We start from the raw sequence: 16,163 nt of genomic DNA, 5'->3' as shown, positions 1-16,163 counted from the left end.
GCTGGGTATAATTACAGATTGTACGGTTATAGAGACTAATCTGATTTTAAATTTAATAACCACAGCAAGATTTTTGGTGGTGCAGTATTGGAAGAAGGAAGATTTGCCTACTATTGAAGAATAGACACTAAAAGTAATGAATTTAGCAGAGATGGCCAAAATTTCAGCGTATTTGAAGGACTATTCAAATGAAAGATATATTTTGGAATGGAGAAGATGGATTGACTATATTCAAAACAAATATGGGACTAACAAGTTTCAAATGTTTTATGAATGAATAAAGAGTCTTTAGAAAGTATTTAAATTTAGTCATGTAAAAGGGGAGTTAAAAGTACAAGAGGGAGATAGGAGTCTATAGATAGTTAGCATATGTTAGTATATGATTGTTAAGTGCTATACCCTGTATTTTGCTCTGGGAAGTCGGGATGGGGGGAGGGTTGGGGAGGGAGGGGGGAGGTGGGATGGGAAAACATTTATACATTTTTTAAAAACTTTTTAATAAAAAAAAAAGAAGAAGAAGAAGCCATCCCTGGACCTGGCTATTTTAGCTAATTATCGTCTGGTCTCCAACCTTCGCTTTGTGGCAAAGGTTGTTGAGAGTGTGGTGGCACGACAACTTCCCCGATACCTGGATGAAGCTACTTATTTGGACCCGTACCAGTCAGGCTTCAGGCAGGGGTACAGCACAGAAACGGCATTGGTTGCATTGGTGGATGATTTCTGGAGGGCTCGGGACAGGGGTTGCTCCTCTGTCCTGGTCCTATTAGATCTCTCAGCGGCTTTTGATAGCATCGACCATGGTATCATGCTGCAGCGGTTGAGGGGGTTGGGAATAGGAGGCACCATGCTACGGTGGTTCTCCTCCTTCCTCTCCGACCGCTCGCAGTTTGTGTTGACAGGGGGGCAGAGGTCGATTTTGAGATGCCTTGATTGGGGGTGCAGCAAGGGTCGGTCCTCTCGCCCCTTCTGTTCAACATTTATGTGAAGCCGCTGGGTGAGATCATCCGTGGTTTTGGGGTGAGAGTCCATCAGTACACTGATGACACTCAGCTGTACATCTCCACCCCAGACCACCCCAACAATGCCCTGGATGTGATATCCCGCTGCTTGGAGGCCGTGCGGGTCTGGATGGGAGAAATAGGCTCAGACTCAACCCTTCCAAGACCGAGTGGCTGTGGGTTCCAGCGCCCCGATATAGTCAGCTGGCACCATCGCTGACTATTGGGGGTGAATCTCTGCCCTCCACAGAGAGGGCTCACAATCTGGGCATCCTCCTGGATGCACGGCTGTCTTTAGAAGAGCATATGACGGCAGTGGCCAGGGGGGCTTTTTATCAGGTTTGCCTGATCCGCCAGTTGCGACCCTTTCTGAATCGGGATGCCTTGCGCACGGTCACTCATGCCCTAGTTACCTCCCGTATGGACTACTGTAATGCTCTCTACATGGGGCTCCCCTTGAAGAGCACTTGGAGGCTCCAACTGGTCCAGAATGCGGCCATGCGGGTAGTTTTGGGAGTGATCCATTACGCCCATGTAACACCTCTCCTGCGTGAGCTGCACTGGCTCCCAGTGGTCTTCCGGGTGCGATTCAAGGTATTGGTTACCACCTTTAAAGCGATCCATGGCTTAGGGCCTGGGTACCTCCGAGACCGACTTCTGCCGCCAGTAGCCTCCCACCGGCCAGTTCACTCCCACAGAGAGGGGCTCCTCAGGGTGCCATCGGCCAAGTTATGTCAGCTGGTGACACCCAGGGGGAGGGCCTTCTCTGTGGGTGCTCCTGCCCTTTGGAACGAACTGCCCCCAGAAATACGTAAGATTTCTGATCTCCGTGTATTTCGCTGCGCTCTTAAAACCCTACTGTTCCGCCAGGCTGGGCTATCTTTGTGAATGATTTTAAATTGGGTGTTTTAATTAGGTTTTAATTCTGAGCCAAAATTATTTATTACTTTTAATTGATTTTTAAATCGATATATATATATATATATATATATAATATTTTAATTGGCTGTACACCGCCCTGAGTCCTTTGGGAGGAGGGCGGTATAGAAATTAAATTAATAAATAAATAATAAATAAATTTCTTGCCTAACAACTGCCCTGTGTAATAGCCATTTGAAATTGCAATAGCACTGAAAAGTAACCTTACAACTGATTCTTACATTTATGACTATTGCAATATCCCTGTAGTCATGTGATCATGATTTAGGAGCTTTGCAACTGGCAGGCGTTTATGACCGCCACAGCATAATGTGGTAACATGATCACAATTTGTGTGCTTCACAGCCAGCTTCTGACAAGCAGAGTCAAGGGAGAACCTGGCAGTAAAATCACAAGTCCCTTTCACATGATGTTTTGCTTAACTACTGCACTACTTAGCAGCAGGTCCCAATTATGATCATGAAGTGAGGACAACATGGAGTTGAAGAATCTGCTGAGTGTAATTCTTCTTCCCTGCTGTATATAGAGTCTAGGCAGCACTGTGGTGCAAAAAGCCTTTAAGTTTTATCTAGTAAAATCCATCACTTTCTGACTGGCTAGTCAACAAATTGTGGTTTTCATTTTTCTACTCATTGACAAAGAAATCAATGGGAAGCCAGATAACTGGATGCAGAATAGGTAACAAATCAACCACATACAATAGAAAGCATCAAAAAAACACCCAGCTTAAAATGGTTAATTTTGCTATTTAAGTTTGAATGCAAAATGGAGCCCAAACTATCTACCCATCCTAGCCAGAGAGTGCTGGCCCTTTGAAACAGCACATCTGTTGCTCTTCCATTTTTTAGGCAGACCCCCCCCCCCCATGCAGGGCAGAAGGGGAATTGGCACCAATTTACACAGCTCTTAATTTTTTTAAGTGCTTGCTTTATGAATGGACCAGCTGAAGTTACTTATAATGAAGTAATTTCCATAAAATTGGACTAATTAATTTCCATGCTGCATGCTGCATGATGAAAATTGCCAAGACTGGCTTTTTAGTGACAAGCAGTTTCATGTATGCTTGCCTCAAGAAATTTCTCTACATTACACTTCTAGTGACAATGTTTCTCTCTTTCAGTCAAGACAAAGGGTTTAATTCGCCCAGCAATTCCGACCAGGTGCATTTTTTAAAAGTGTAGAAAAGATTCTGATGCTATCATCAGATAATAGTTTTTACTACAAAAGTTCACCTTTAAGAACTAGAGTTATATGTAAAAATATGCAATATAAAACCATGTATGAGCTATGAAATTAACACACCTATCTAAACTGAAAGAAATAGGCACAGCAAAGAAAGCTGCTAGATACAATGTAGTTTCAGAGTGAATACATATAGCCTTGACTAACCACAGGCAAAGCAAATTGTTCTACATTTCTGTCTTGTTAGCACTGGAAGAAAATATATAAAACAATACACTGACATGTCAGGTTAAATTTTGTGCATACTGATGCCCTACTCAGGTGCTCTTAAATCTGGAAAATAGACATTATGCAAGCTTTGGATAAGCCTTAGTGTCAATGTCACTAAGATATTGTCAGATCCTGAAGACACACACCATACACAAATGCCTAATAAAAGACGGTGGATCCCCAATTTTACCATTTTATTGGCAACAGTTCAATTTTGAAAAATAGTCTATTTCAGTTTTTGTATATTTAAAATCTGCTCCACTGGGACATAAATGGCATGAATATTTTACAAAAGTATTTTATTCCAAAATATATTTTGAGGACATAATTTATCCCAAGGTGCTCACGTATATCTATCAAAAGTAATATTTCATATGCATTTTCATACTTGGTATTTTTTTCTTTTTTTTGGTTTGGAAATAAGAAATGCATCACAAGCTTTAGAGAACAGCAACACTGCTTTCTAATCCATGCATTAGTTCAGGAAGTACTTCAAAATGTATACTAATCATATTGACTCATGCCATAATAATCCATGCATGAATGAAAAATATTAGCCCTGCTCAAGTATTCTAGGGATATTCCATGTTTAATCTTGATTGGGGTAGCACTTTCCCATTAAAGAGTGAAACAATCTGTGGATCTTCTTGCTTGAAGCACATGTAGCAGAAGATCTTTATACAAGTTCATATAATAATAATAATAATAATAATAATAATAATAATAATAATAATAATAATAATAATAATAATAATAATAATTTTATTTCTATACCGCCCTTCTCCCGAAGGACTCAGGGCGGTGTACAGCCAATTTAAAAACACAAGACACAACAATAATTAAAAATTAAAATAATTAAATAGATTTGGCCGATTTAAAACCCCAAAAATTAAAATACCCCAATTTAAAATTATTATATTGACAGCCCTGCCTGGCGGAACAACAGGGTCTTCAGTGCGCAGCGGAACACCTGGAGGTCGGAGATCTTACGTATTTCCGGGGGCAGTTCATTCCACAGGGTTGGGGCTCCCACAGAGAAGGCCCTCCCCCTGGGTGTCGCCAGCCGACATAACTTGGCTGATGGCACCCTGAGGAGACCCTCTCTGTGGGATCTAGTGCATCTGTTGTGCCCTTTTCTAGATCAGGAGACCCTTCAGACAATTATTCATGGCACAGCTCAACTACTACAACACACATGTGGCCTGTTTAAAATTACGATGGCCCTTGAATGACCTGTTCTTAAAGTTATGGCCATTGCATTCCCCCTACAGTCACATGATTGCAATCCAGGTACTTGGCAACCTGTTCGCACATCTGACTAGTAGCCAAGCCTCTCCACCACAATCACATAATTGCCATTTGCAATCTTCCCTGCCAGCTTCCCCAGAAAGTCAATGGAGGAAGCTGGCAAAGAAGGTCGCAAACATCTGTTGCCTAAAAAAGAGAACTCCCTCTGGTTCTGGGAGTTCTGGGGACTGGCTAAAATGGTCTACCCAAAATCCTAGCAGGATTTTAACATGGAGTGTTTGCACCATGTTGCTACAAATGCCCTCTGCTACAAATCAGTGGTGGGTTGCCCCCAGTTTGGACCGGTTCGCAAGAACCGGTAGTAAAACCGGCAGGAGGCCCCACCCACTCACCCGGATGTCATCATCGCTGATCTGCACATGCACAGCAAAGCAAATGCGCGCACATAATTCCATTGTGAACCGGTAGTAAAGGTAAGTAGAACCCACCCCTGCTACAAATGCTCTATGCCCAAATCATGTTTCAGGCAGTCTCTTTAAGACTATAAGGGTTGCAGGGCTGAGTCCGTCCAGTAGACAATTTCTTTGAGAGTAAAAGGGCTGCCTGTTGGAGGGATTTGGCCCTGCATGGAGCAGAGTCCCTCCAATACTCAGTTCCTTAAGAGTGAAGTCTGGGAGTTGGCAATATAAAATCATGGATTACTTTCTGAATCCTCTCCATCTCGATGAAGATGATTGGGAGGTTATCATTTTCTTAAGCCCCAAAAATATCTCTTTTGGCACCATTATGAATGCTGCAATTACAAACAATGTGGTAGAACTTTATTATTGCTGCCCCTATTTCAATCTCTGTATGGTTATGGAAGGCAAGGCATAAAGTAGAGTTCCTAGAGTAGCCTGTTTTCATGGGGCCTCTTAAGACTTCAACTTTATCTCAGAAAGAAAAATTGACCATTAATCCAGTTTCTGGGATGTAGTTGACTTTGTGTTTAGTTTCAAACACTACAAAAGATGTTTTAAACTAAAACTAACTCCCTCTCAATTACAATAATTGGGAAGATGATTGAATGAGTTAAGGTGTTTGCACAACACATTAAATCCTTCCTTCACCCAATTAAGCGTATTATACAAACGGGCTGGATTCATGCAACTACCCCCTAAATCCTTATTAAGAAAACACACTTGTTTTGTTCATCTGGCATGCTACATCTATAAATAAGAGGACTCTCTCTTGTCTCTAAGCACCCCATCCTGCAAATACTCCATGCCAAAATCTTGTTTAGATTTTGGGACAAATCCTATCCAGCCAGGCTCTTTGAGAGTGAAAGGGCTGCCCTTGGAGGGTGCTTACTGCCTCAAGCCATGTGCTGCCAAGCAGCCAACTGAGGTGTTGCAGCAGCAGAAGCACCATCATCATTAGTTCTGTGGTCTCCCAAGTGCAGTTCCTAGTCTGCTCTCTGCACTGCCCATGAAGCCACTCCCAGGCTCTATTTCATGCTATTTCATGCCTTTGAATTTGAAATTTGAAAACTTGTTGGTCCTTCTACCAACTGTCCACAAGTCCTCAGCAACATACCCCATCACTCAACAACATGCAGTCCATCAGCAACAACTGTCTGGTCTCAGTGCATATAAAAGCAAAATTACAAAATTCTCCATAACACCCAACCACGGTTTTTCCTGAAATCCAAAATTACTTGATATTACACATGGGGGGGGGGAGAATTATCACATTCTTGTCTCAATTCCTGCTCTAATTTTCTGTGGTTTTACTCTGCTCTGCTCTTCTTGTCAGCGTTCATGACTTTGTTCACAAGTCCTCAGAATTTGTGTTTGTTTCTTTGAACTTTCTTTCTGTATTCAGCTAGAATTGGCAAGCTCTTCCAGATAAGCCCAAACTCCAGGCATTCCTGGGCCTCTTGAACTTTTGTGCAATCTTTCTTCTGCACAAAGCTTCAGTGGCCGAGCCTCTGCATCACCTCTTGGACAGAGGGGCTCCGTGGGTTTGGACTGCTGAAGCCGCTGCGGCTTTCAAAGCTGTCAAACAGCTTTTGGTTTCAAATGCGGTTCTCACTCAATACAGTGAAAAGCATCCCCTACTCTTGGCCTGCGATGCGTCCCCTTATGGGGTCGGCGCTGTCTTGAGTCACAGGCTGCCTAATGGCACTGAGGCCCCAATAGCATTTTTTTCCTGGACCCTAGCTGCCGCAGAACGTAACTACTCTCAGATTGACAAAGAGGCGTTGGCACTTGTTGCAGGAGTCAAGAGGTTTCATGACTACCTCTACAGTCGCCCCTTTGAACTCCTTACTGACCACAAGCCGCTATTGGGACTCTTGGCCGGGAACCGTCAATCGCCTCAGATACTCTTGCTGAGGATGACCAGATGGACAGTGTTCCTGGTGGTGTACTCATACACGTTGTTCTACCAGCCCGGAAAGCACCTCGGTCCTGCTGATGATCTGAGACGCTGCCCCTTGAAGACCCTATTGGAAGACCCTGCGCCGGCTTCACCAATATTTCTGATTGACAGCTCCTCTCACTGCTTGTGACATTGCGAAGTTTTCTGCTAGGGATAAGGTAATCTCCCAGGTCTTAGACTGGGTGCGCAGGGGGTGACCCCAGGAACCTGTTAGCCCAGAACTGCAGCCTTTTAAACTCAGGCAGCACAAGCTTTCAACCCAAAGGGATTGTCTACTATGGCTAGGACAGAGCCGAGAAGATCAGGCCAAGTCCGGCGATGCCCAGCGTATCTTCAGGATTATGCATGCACGAACTAGGAGAGGAGGAGTGTTGTGTTCAGAACCTCCATCAGCCATCCCCTGGTGGAGTGAAGAGTTCCTAACCTGTTCCTGATTGGCTGTCCATTTGACAGCTGCGTATAAAAGAGCTATCAAACGGGCGCACTCTGTTCTGTTGCTGGCTGTTGCTGTGAAGTTGCACTCATTCAATAAATGTTAGCTGTTGAATCTCTGTCTCGCCTCTGTCCTCAGTCCTTGCCGGTCAGTCAGAATTTAATACTACCAGCTTAGTATCATCTGCAAATTTGGTGAGTTCCCCTTCTATTTCCTCATCTAAGTCGTTTATGAAGATATTGAAGACTACTGGGCCTAAGATGGAACCTTGTGGTACAAAAAAAACAGTTGATGAAATATTTGGTTGGCATTTGACATATCAAAGTAAGGAAAGAAATTAAAAGAGACTTTACAAGGTGGGGAAAAATATAGCTTTCTTGGCTAAGATCAATTGTGATTATTAAGAGGAATGTATCACCAAAGATAAATTACTTGTTTCAAATGACACTAGTTTCAATTCCAGAAAAAAAAAATAAGATTGGCAAGAAACTATTAGTAAGTATATATGTAGTGTGTGTGTGGGGGGGGGGAAGCCTCAATATTTTACAGGACTTGAAAGACAGAGAGAGTAACCTTCCCTGCCAGCTTCGCCATTGTTGTTACTCCCTGCCAGATTCCACACTGATTTGTGGGGATGTGTCATGGAGCTTTGGAAATGACAATTATATGACCACGGCTGATTGCAGCAGCATGGTTGTGCTGAAGGAGCAGCAATGTGATGGCAGTGAAGCAACTACATTATTCCCAAACTTCATTTCCATAGGAGTCATGGATCCTGGTATTATGTAAGTTAACCCATTTGAGGTACCTTGGTTTAAAAATGTCTGCCTTGCAAACTATTTTATCCAATTGAAGATTACAAACAGACAGACACAAGGGTTTTAGTAATAGTATGTAGATTAATTGCCAAAGAAAGAGAAAAGAAATAAAGAATTAAAAAAAACTGTTGGGTTTCTGACCCCCATCCCTTTTTTATACATGTGGTAATTTGTCTACAAATGTCTTTAGAAACCAGTTTGTAAATGATTATATTTGCCATGCTATGTGACGTGTTGTATATATGAGAATCATTTTTACTGAAATCTGGTAAAACTTCTATTTGTAGGTATACTGTTAGTTTTGCCATTGCTGGGTGTTCTCCAAGTTTAAATTCCCAATCAGATATTATTGGAATTATGTATTTCTTCCAGAGTTGATCAAAAGTTGTTCTCACAGATATAAGTACATATCTCATTAGATTATGTTTCTTGTTAATTTTATTCTGAGATAACTAGTAGGAAAAGTTGTGTCTTCATTTCAAATTTAAATTCCAAGATTTTCTGTAGTAGATTATGTAGGTCTTTCCAGGACTGGAGGGGAGGAGTTACATGTCCACCACATGTGATTAAACATTCCTTCTATTTCATGACATTTCCAACAAATTCTCCCATATAATTTGTCTACCTTAAATATAATTGATTAAATATAATTGATTGTCTACCTTAATTTATAAATTCAATTACTGCATACTATCTGTTAATTATTGTGTACAATAACAGAATAACAGAGTTGGAAGGGACCTTGGAGGTCTTCTAGTTCAACCCCCTGCTCAGGGAGGAAACCCAACACCATTTCAGACAAATGGTTGTCCAATCTCTTCTTAAAAACTTGCAGTGTTGAAGCACTGTTTAACACAGAAGTTGGGTAAGTCTGCAAAACATTTTTACCAATTTTCTGTTACATTATAAACTCTTCCAATATAACAATGGGAAGAATTGTGGGAAAAATCTATAAAATTTATCCCAAATTAACTTAAGAGAAAACAGGTATGAAATATTTATGGATGATATCCTGTACCTGTCAAAGATTTTGGAAGGGAAATTCTCTCAGCTTCTGTTTTTTCCTAAACTGAGCACAGCATGAGAGATCATCACAAGTTGTCTACAATTATTTTGGGCATCCAGAATCTTACATTTTTTGTTCAACATTCACAATATGTTTAACTGCCAGAAATATGGGTTACATCACAATATACTTCTAGAACTTCCTCGCTCATCTAAAGCTACCACAACAAACAAAATTTTTAAGAAAATAAGTGTCAATCCAGAACACCATTCCTTGCAACAATTTTAGACATCACTAGAGTGTCAAAGGCATGTCCTTCAATATTTAACTTCCTCACTCTTTGCTCCTCATCTCAAGTTGAACAATATGTTAATTACCTGATGAAGCATTATAATTACTCTAACAGCTCTGCTCTTACTTATAATTATGGCATCCACACTTTCTTTTTCATATGCCTCAATCTATACCTATTACATTGTCATGGTGAAGCCACATTAACATTATAATACCATATAATTAGCTGATGAGCAATTAAATTATTCCACTGCTCTTATTCCTCTTAGCCAAGAGGTTGGTTTCTAAGCTCCATTATCTCCCCTTCCTCTCCGATTTATGTTAAAGGCTTTTTCTGTGCATAAGTTCTTAACAGCCTCTAATTTTATTCAAGTATTTGTATTTTCCTTTCAAAACAGCCATTTCATTTAATAATGGGACTGGTTACAGAAAAGGATGATGATTTGAGTGATTTTTAACTTGTATTTTTGCCCTCCTGCCCCCATTGGATAGACAAAACAAGCCTCACTCCAAAAAAGGTGGAGGGGAGAAACCCCAAGAACTGTATTTTGCATAGCCACTTTACAAGAAAGGCCCTATTTTGTTCTCATTAGTTCCAATTGATTGTGTTCTCTTTGTAGTGCAAAAAATGGAAATGATTTCTATTTTTTTAAAATAATCCGTTTTTATTAAATGGAATAAAAGCTACACATTATCTAGTTCTGACCCATCAAAGCCTTACATCTAACATTATGTGACATGATTTGCACTAATGGACTGAGGGTTACTCCTTTTCTCCTCCCCTTTGAACACATAATCTGTTTCAGGAAGTTCTTCAGTTTTGAAGCAGATTTTGGAGAAATATGAAAATATTAGCAATGGAAATTCATATTGCCAGGTATTCTATTCTGTTAGCAGATAGAAGTCTTGATGAACTGAGGTGAAGAATAAAACCAATATTTTAGAATATTACAATAATGGTAGACGTATGAACAAGACTATTTCTCATGACACTAAGGTTATTTTCTTTTTGCTACTGATTTTCATATCTGGAGATATATAACTAGGATATTTCAATTCCAGCATACTTTTGCAATGCAATTTAAATATATGTTCTTAGATTGTTTCTGTGATATTCAGTGGAATTGTATTGATGCTACAATATAACATTTGTAGAAGTATCTTTTTTCGCTGCATCAATATCAAGCAGAAATAAAAATGTTTTACTTTCTTTTCTCAAGAAGTTCTACTGAATTAGGACCTCTACTGAGAACCAATACAATAAATGGCAATATTTACTCTTCATGAGTAAAACATAATCTGTTCAGGAGATGCTTTTTAAAAAACTCTTCTGTATGTAATTATATATAACATACATGTTGGTTATCACCTGTATTCACTTTCTCAAAGAAAAAAATATAATCTTTTCTAAACATAGCACGTGTAACCTTGAAGATCTGTGATATCAACTCTCATTTTTTCAGATCCAACAGAGGGATGGGCCTTTTATCAGGTTTGCCTGATCCGCCAGTTGCGTCCCTTTCTGGATCGGGATGCCTTGCGCACGGTCACTCATGCCCTAGTTACCTCCCGTATGGACTACTGTAATGCTCTCTACATGGGGCTCTCCTTGAAAAGCACCCGGAGGCTCCAACTGGTCCAGAACGTAGCCGCACGGGTGATTATGGGCGCAGCTCATTACGCCCATGTAACACCTCTCCTACGCGAGCTGCACTGGCTCCCAGTGGTCTTCCGGGTGCGATTCAAGGTGTTAGTTATCACCTTTAAAGCGCTCCATGGCTTAGGACCTGGGTACCTACGAGACTGTCTTTTGCCACCAATAGCCTCCCACCGACCAGTTCGTTCTCACAGAGAGGGACTACTCAGGGTACCGTCAGTCAAATTATGTCGACTGGCGACTCCCAGGAGGAGGGCCTTCTCTGTGGGGGCTCCAACCCTTTGGAATGAACTGCCCCCGGAGATACGAAATATCCCTGATCTCCGTGCTTTCCGCCATGCCCTCAAGACCCTGATGTTCCAACAGGCAGGGCTAAACATACAAACATGTGAATGATTTTTTAAATGTTATCTAATTCTGGGTTTTATTTAATTGACCAAACTAAGTAATAATTTTAATTAGCAATTTTATGATGTTTGTGTGTCTATATTTTTCTTGACTGTACACCGCCTTGAGTCCTATGGGAGAAAGGCGGTACAGAAATATAATAAATAAATAAATAAATAAATAAATAAATAAATAAATAAATAAATAAATAAAATAATAAATAAAACCAGTGCTTGAATGGACAGCATTATTAAATGCAACTTCAGCAAAAGGCAAAAATTCGGTCCAGTTATCCTGTTGAAAATTAATGAAACATCTTAAATAGTGTTCTAGCACCGAGTTCAAAATGTCAGAATTACCATTAGTACAAGGATGAAAGGATGTGCTCAACCCATGGCCAGTACCAAGTAAGCCCAAAAACGCCCTCCAAAAGTTGGAGGTGAATTGAGCCCCTCTGTCAGAGATGATCCTTCGTGGAGCACCATGAAGTTGATAAATGTGTATTAGGAATAATTTGGCTAAACTTTTAGCAGTTGGGATCTTTTGGCAGGGTATAAAATGTGCCTGTTTTGAAAATAGGTCTGTCACAACCCAAATAACAGTATTTCCCTCACTGTTTGGCAATTCCACAATGAAATCCATAGCAATCTCTCTCCAAAATGCTGAAGGTTCAGCTACCTTCTGCAATAGACCTGGGGATTTTCCCTGGCGTCTTTTTGCTGCTGCACAAATGGGGCAGTTAGCTACATAGCTTTCTATGTCCTTTTTTAGTGATGGCCACCAAAATTGTCTTTTCATCAGGTGTAAAGTTTTCACAAACCCAAAATGTCCAGCTAACTTGGAGTCATGGCACTGTACCATTAAGCTTTGGCTTGCAGGGACATACAACTTCCCCCCCACCCAAGCCAAGTCTTCTTTCATCAGACAGCTGAATTTGTTGTTCAAAAACCATTCATCAGTGGCCAATGCTTGTTTAAAAGTTTGGATGGTGTCATTGTCCGTCAATGTTTCTTGTTTTGCCTGGGATCTGGTGACTACTTTAGCGGCTAGTTGATTGTTTTGTACTATAGGTTTGATTATGTTTGACTTTGCACTATTGTATTGGTTTTCTGGATAGCGCATCTGCCAGAAAGTTTTTCCCCCCCCGGGAGGTATTTTAAAGTAAAATCAAACCGTTTAAAGTACTGAGCCCATCGTACTTGTTTTGGGGAGAGTTTCCTTGGGGTCTTTAGGGCTTCTAGATTTTTATGATCAGTCCAGACTTCAAAAGGGGTCTTACTGCCTTCTAGGAAGTGCCGCCAGGTTAACAATGCCCAACGAACTGCATAAGCCTCTTTCTCCCAAATAGCCCACCTTTGCTCAGTCTCATTCAACTTTTTGGATGTGTAAGCGCAGGGTTGTAGTTGGTCTTGCTCATTCTTCTGAAGTAGAACCGCTCCTATTGCCACATTGCCGGCATCTGCTTGTATGACAAATGGTTTCTCCGTGTCTGGGTGTTTTAGAATTGATTCTGCCGAGAACAGCCGTTTAAGTTTTTCAAATGCTGCCTGGCATTCCATAGTCCAGTTCAATGGTTGCTTTGGTTTAGGGTTGTCCTCCCCCTTTGTTTTTAAGAGCTTGGTGATGGGGAGGGCAATCTGAGTGAACGCAGGGATAAACTGGCGGTAAAAGTTGGCAAACCCCAGGAAGCTCTGTAACTGTTTACGTGTGTGCGGAGGGTTCCAATCAAGTACAGCCTGCACTTTTAGAGGATCCATCTCAACCCTCTGGTGCTAAATGCGGTATCCCAAATAGTCAATCTTCTCTTGGTGGAATTCACATTTGGAAAGTTTGGCATAAAGTTTGGCAGTGTGAAGTTTGTTTAAAACTGCCCTGACTAGTTTTACATGTTCTGCTTTGGTCTCGGTATAGATTAAAATGTCATCCAAATAGACCAGAATCCCCTTATATAAATGCTGATGCAGCACTTCATTTATTAACTGCATAAACACTGCAGGAGCTCCTTGCAACCCAAAGGGGAGTACCTTGAATTGGTAGCAGCCGAGGGAGGTATTAAATGCTGTTTTCCACTCATCCCCTTCCTTAATTCTGACACGGTAGTAAGCCTCCCTTAAGTCCAGCTTTGAATTTTTTTTCCCTTTAGCAAGGTGTGCTAACATATCTTTCATAAGAGGGAGAGGATACATGTTCTGCACACTGACCGCATTAAGGTTTCGAAAGTCAACACATAGGCGTTTTGAGCCAACTTTTTTCTCTCTAAACAACACTGGAGCTGCAATTTTTGGTTGGGCTGGCTGGATGAAACCCCTTGCTATGTTTTTCTCAATGAATGTTCTCAGCTCTTCCAACTCTCTCGGTGACATGCTGTACATCTTGGGTTTAGGGAGTTTCACGCCGGGTAAGATTTCTATTGTATAGTCAGTGGCGTGGTGGGGGGGAGCTAATCTGCACGAGCTGCACTGGCTCCTGGTGGTCTTCCGGGTGCGCTTCAAGGTTTTGGTCACCACCTTTAGAGCGCTCCATGGCTTAGGACCAGGATACTTATGAGACTGCCTTCTGCCACCAGTAGCCTCTCACCGACCAGTACGCTCCCATAGAGAGGGGCTCCTCAGGGTGCCATTGGCCATACAGTGTCGACTGGCGGCCCCCAGGGGAAGAGCCTTCTCTGTGGGGGCACCTGCCGTCTGGAATGAGCTCCCCCCGAAATACGGAGGATCCCAGATTTACGCACTTTCTGCTGCGCCCTCAAAACATTTTTATTCCAGCAGGCTGGGCTGGCTTGACTCTCCCTTTTTAATTTGCTTTTAAGTTTTATACAAATTGGGTGTTTTTAAATTCGTTTTTTGGGCCAAAATTATTTAATGTACTTTTAATTGGTTTTTAACTTTTGTATGATGTATTTTTATCTTGTGGCTGTTCACTGCCCTGAGTCCTTCAGGAGTAGGGCGGTATACAAATTGAATAGGATAAATAAAATAAAAATAAATCTGAGGCTTTTTCGCTAAAAACCTCAGCTAAATCCTTGTATTCTATGGGTATGCCCTCAGTTGGTGTGGCGTGACCAGGCATGGCTGTTTCTCGATTCTCTGCTCCCTCAATTCCTTTATGTGGATACTCAGCAAAAGTCACCTTCTTCTGAAATTTTATGATGCCTTGTTTCCAATTGATTTGTGGGTTCCATTTTTTTAGCCACACAAGGCCCACAACCAACAGCCATTCCATGCCAGGTGCCACTATAAATGTAAGCCTTTCCTCGTGGCTTCCGATGCCTATATGTAGAGGCTCGGTGGCCAGAGAAGCTGGCTCCCCTCCTGCTATTGACCCATCTAGTTGGCAGAAAGCAATGGGGGTTTTCAGCTTTCTTACGTTAATCCCTAACTTCCCTACCAAGGTTGGGCTGATCAAACGAGTGCACCCTGAATCCACTAGGGTGGGGATACTTATCTCCCTGTCCTGGTTTGGGATAAATAGTCTTAAGGGAAGGGTAAGTGGTTTAATTGGTTTGCTTACCAATGGCTCATCATCTGGATTGCTTCCGAATGAGTGTGATTCCTCCTGTTCAGATGCCAGGGTTTCCTCCCCAAAGAGGGGAGGGGATGGGGCTTCTACCATCTCCCTGCTCCTCAGAGCAGTCTCCTTCCCACGCTGATCCGGTTTTGCAGGATCCTCCCCTGGTGGGTGGTTCCGGGCGGGTGCTTGCGAACAACACTCTGCAGCTCGGTGCCCTTCTTTTCCACACTTGAAACAGGCTGAAGATCTCGGGGAGAATGTGGTTTGTGGTTTGAGGGGCTCTTGCTTCCATTGGGGTGAGGATTTCTTCCATGCTCGCCCCACTCGATACTGGTTTCTGGCCATATTGATCTCAGCTTCTTCGGCGGTGACATACCATTCATGTAGGTCATTCGGTGCCCCTTGGGCCACGCAGGCATTGTATAGATCATCACTCAGCCCGTCCTTGAAACAGCTCACCAAAATATCTTCCGGCCAGTGCACACGACACGCGAGGTCCTGGAACTCTTCAGTATACTCTGCTACTGGCCATCGCCCCTGCTTCACCACCTTAATGTGGTCGCGTGCTTTGCAATCTGCCAGTGGGTTCTCGAACCGACATCATAGGGCCATCATGAAACGGTCGAAATCCTGCAGTTCTGATGCGTTGGCATTATGTAGGGTCACCATCCATCTGGCTGCGGCACCCTCTAAGGCTAGGGTCACAACTCGCACTCGGGAGCCTTGGGTTTGGAAATCACGCCCATACTCTTGCATATAGGTGAGCACATGTGCCACAAAGAATCCTAATTGTTGCGGATTCCCATCAAACTTCACCCCAAGGGGGGGGGAGTTTCTCTTTCCAGTTGAGGAGCCCAGGGTTGGTTGGGAATGGGCGGCGGTGTGTGTGCTGCCTGGGGGGGAGGGGAGGGTTTGTTGGGTCTTCTGCCACTGCTGCTGCACCATCTGCTCGATAGGCGAGCTCCAGGAGGGGGGTACCTCCCCTGGCATCATCCACGAC

At 42.4% G+C, this 16,163-nt stretch overlaps 1 protein-coding gene across 1 annotated transcript in view; it reads right to left on the bottom strand.

Annotated features, from left to right (window-relative positions):
• The window catches only part of ERBB4 (erb-b2 receptor tyrosine kinase 4), a 584,656-nt gene extending 568,737 nt beyond the window's left edge, over positions 1 to 15,919 (bottom strand). Inside the window, 1 exon segment of the mRNA XM_070933199.1 lies at positions 15,164 to 15,919. Within this exon segment, the coding sequence (XP_070789300.1) occupies positions 15,164 to 15,919 (756 nt within the window).
• Between the last annotated feature and the right edge of the window lie 244 nt (positions 15,920 to 16,163).

This window comes from Pituophis catenifer, unplaced genomic scaffold, assembly GCF_029215685.1.
Source record: "Pituophis catenifer annectens isolate HBS135680 unplaced genomic scaffold, rPitCat1.0.hap2 SCAF_1, whole genome shotgun sequence".
Classification (NCBI taxonomy): Eukaryota; Metazoa; Chordata; class Lepidosauria; order Squamata; family Colubridae; genus Pituophis; species Pituophis catenifer.
The sequence above is the reverse complement of the archived record's forward strand: the minus strand, read 5'-3'. Positions and strand labels throughout refer to the sequence as shown.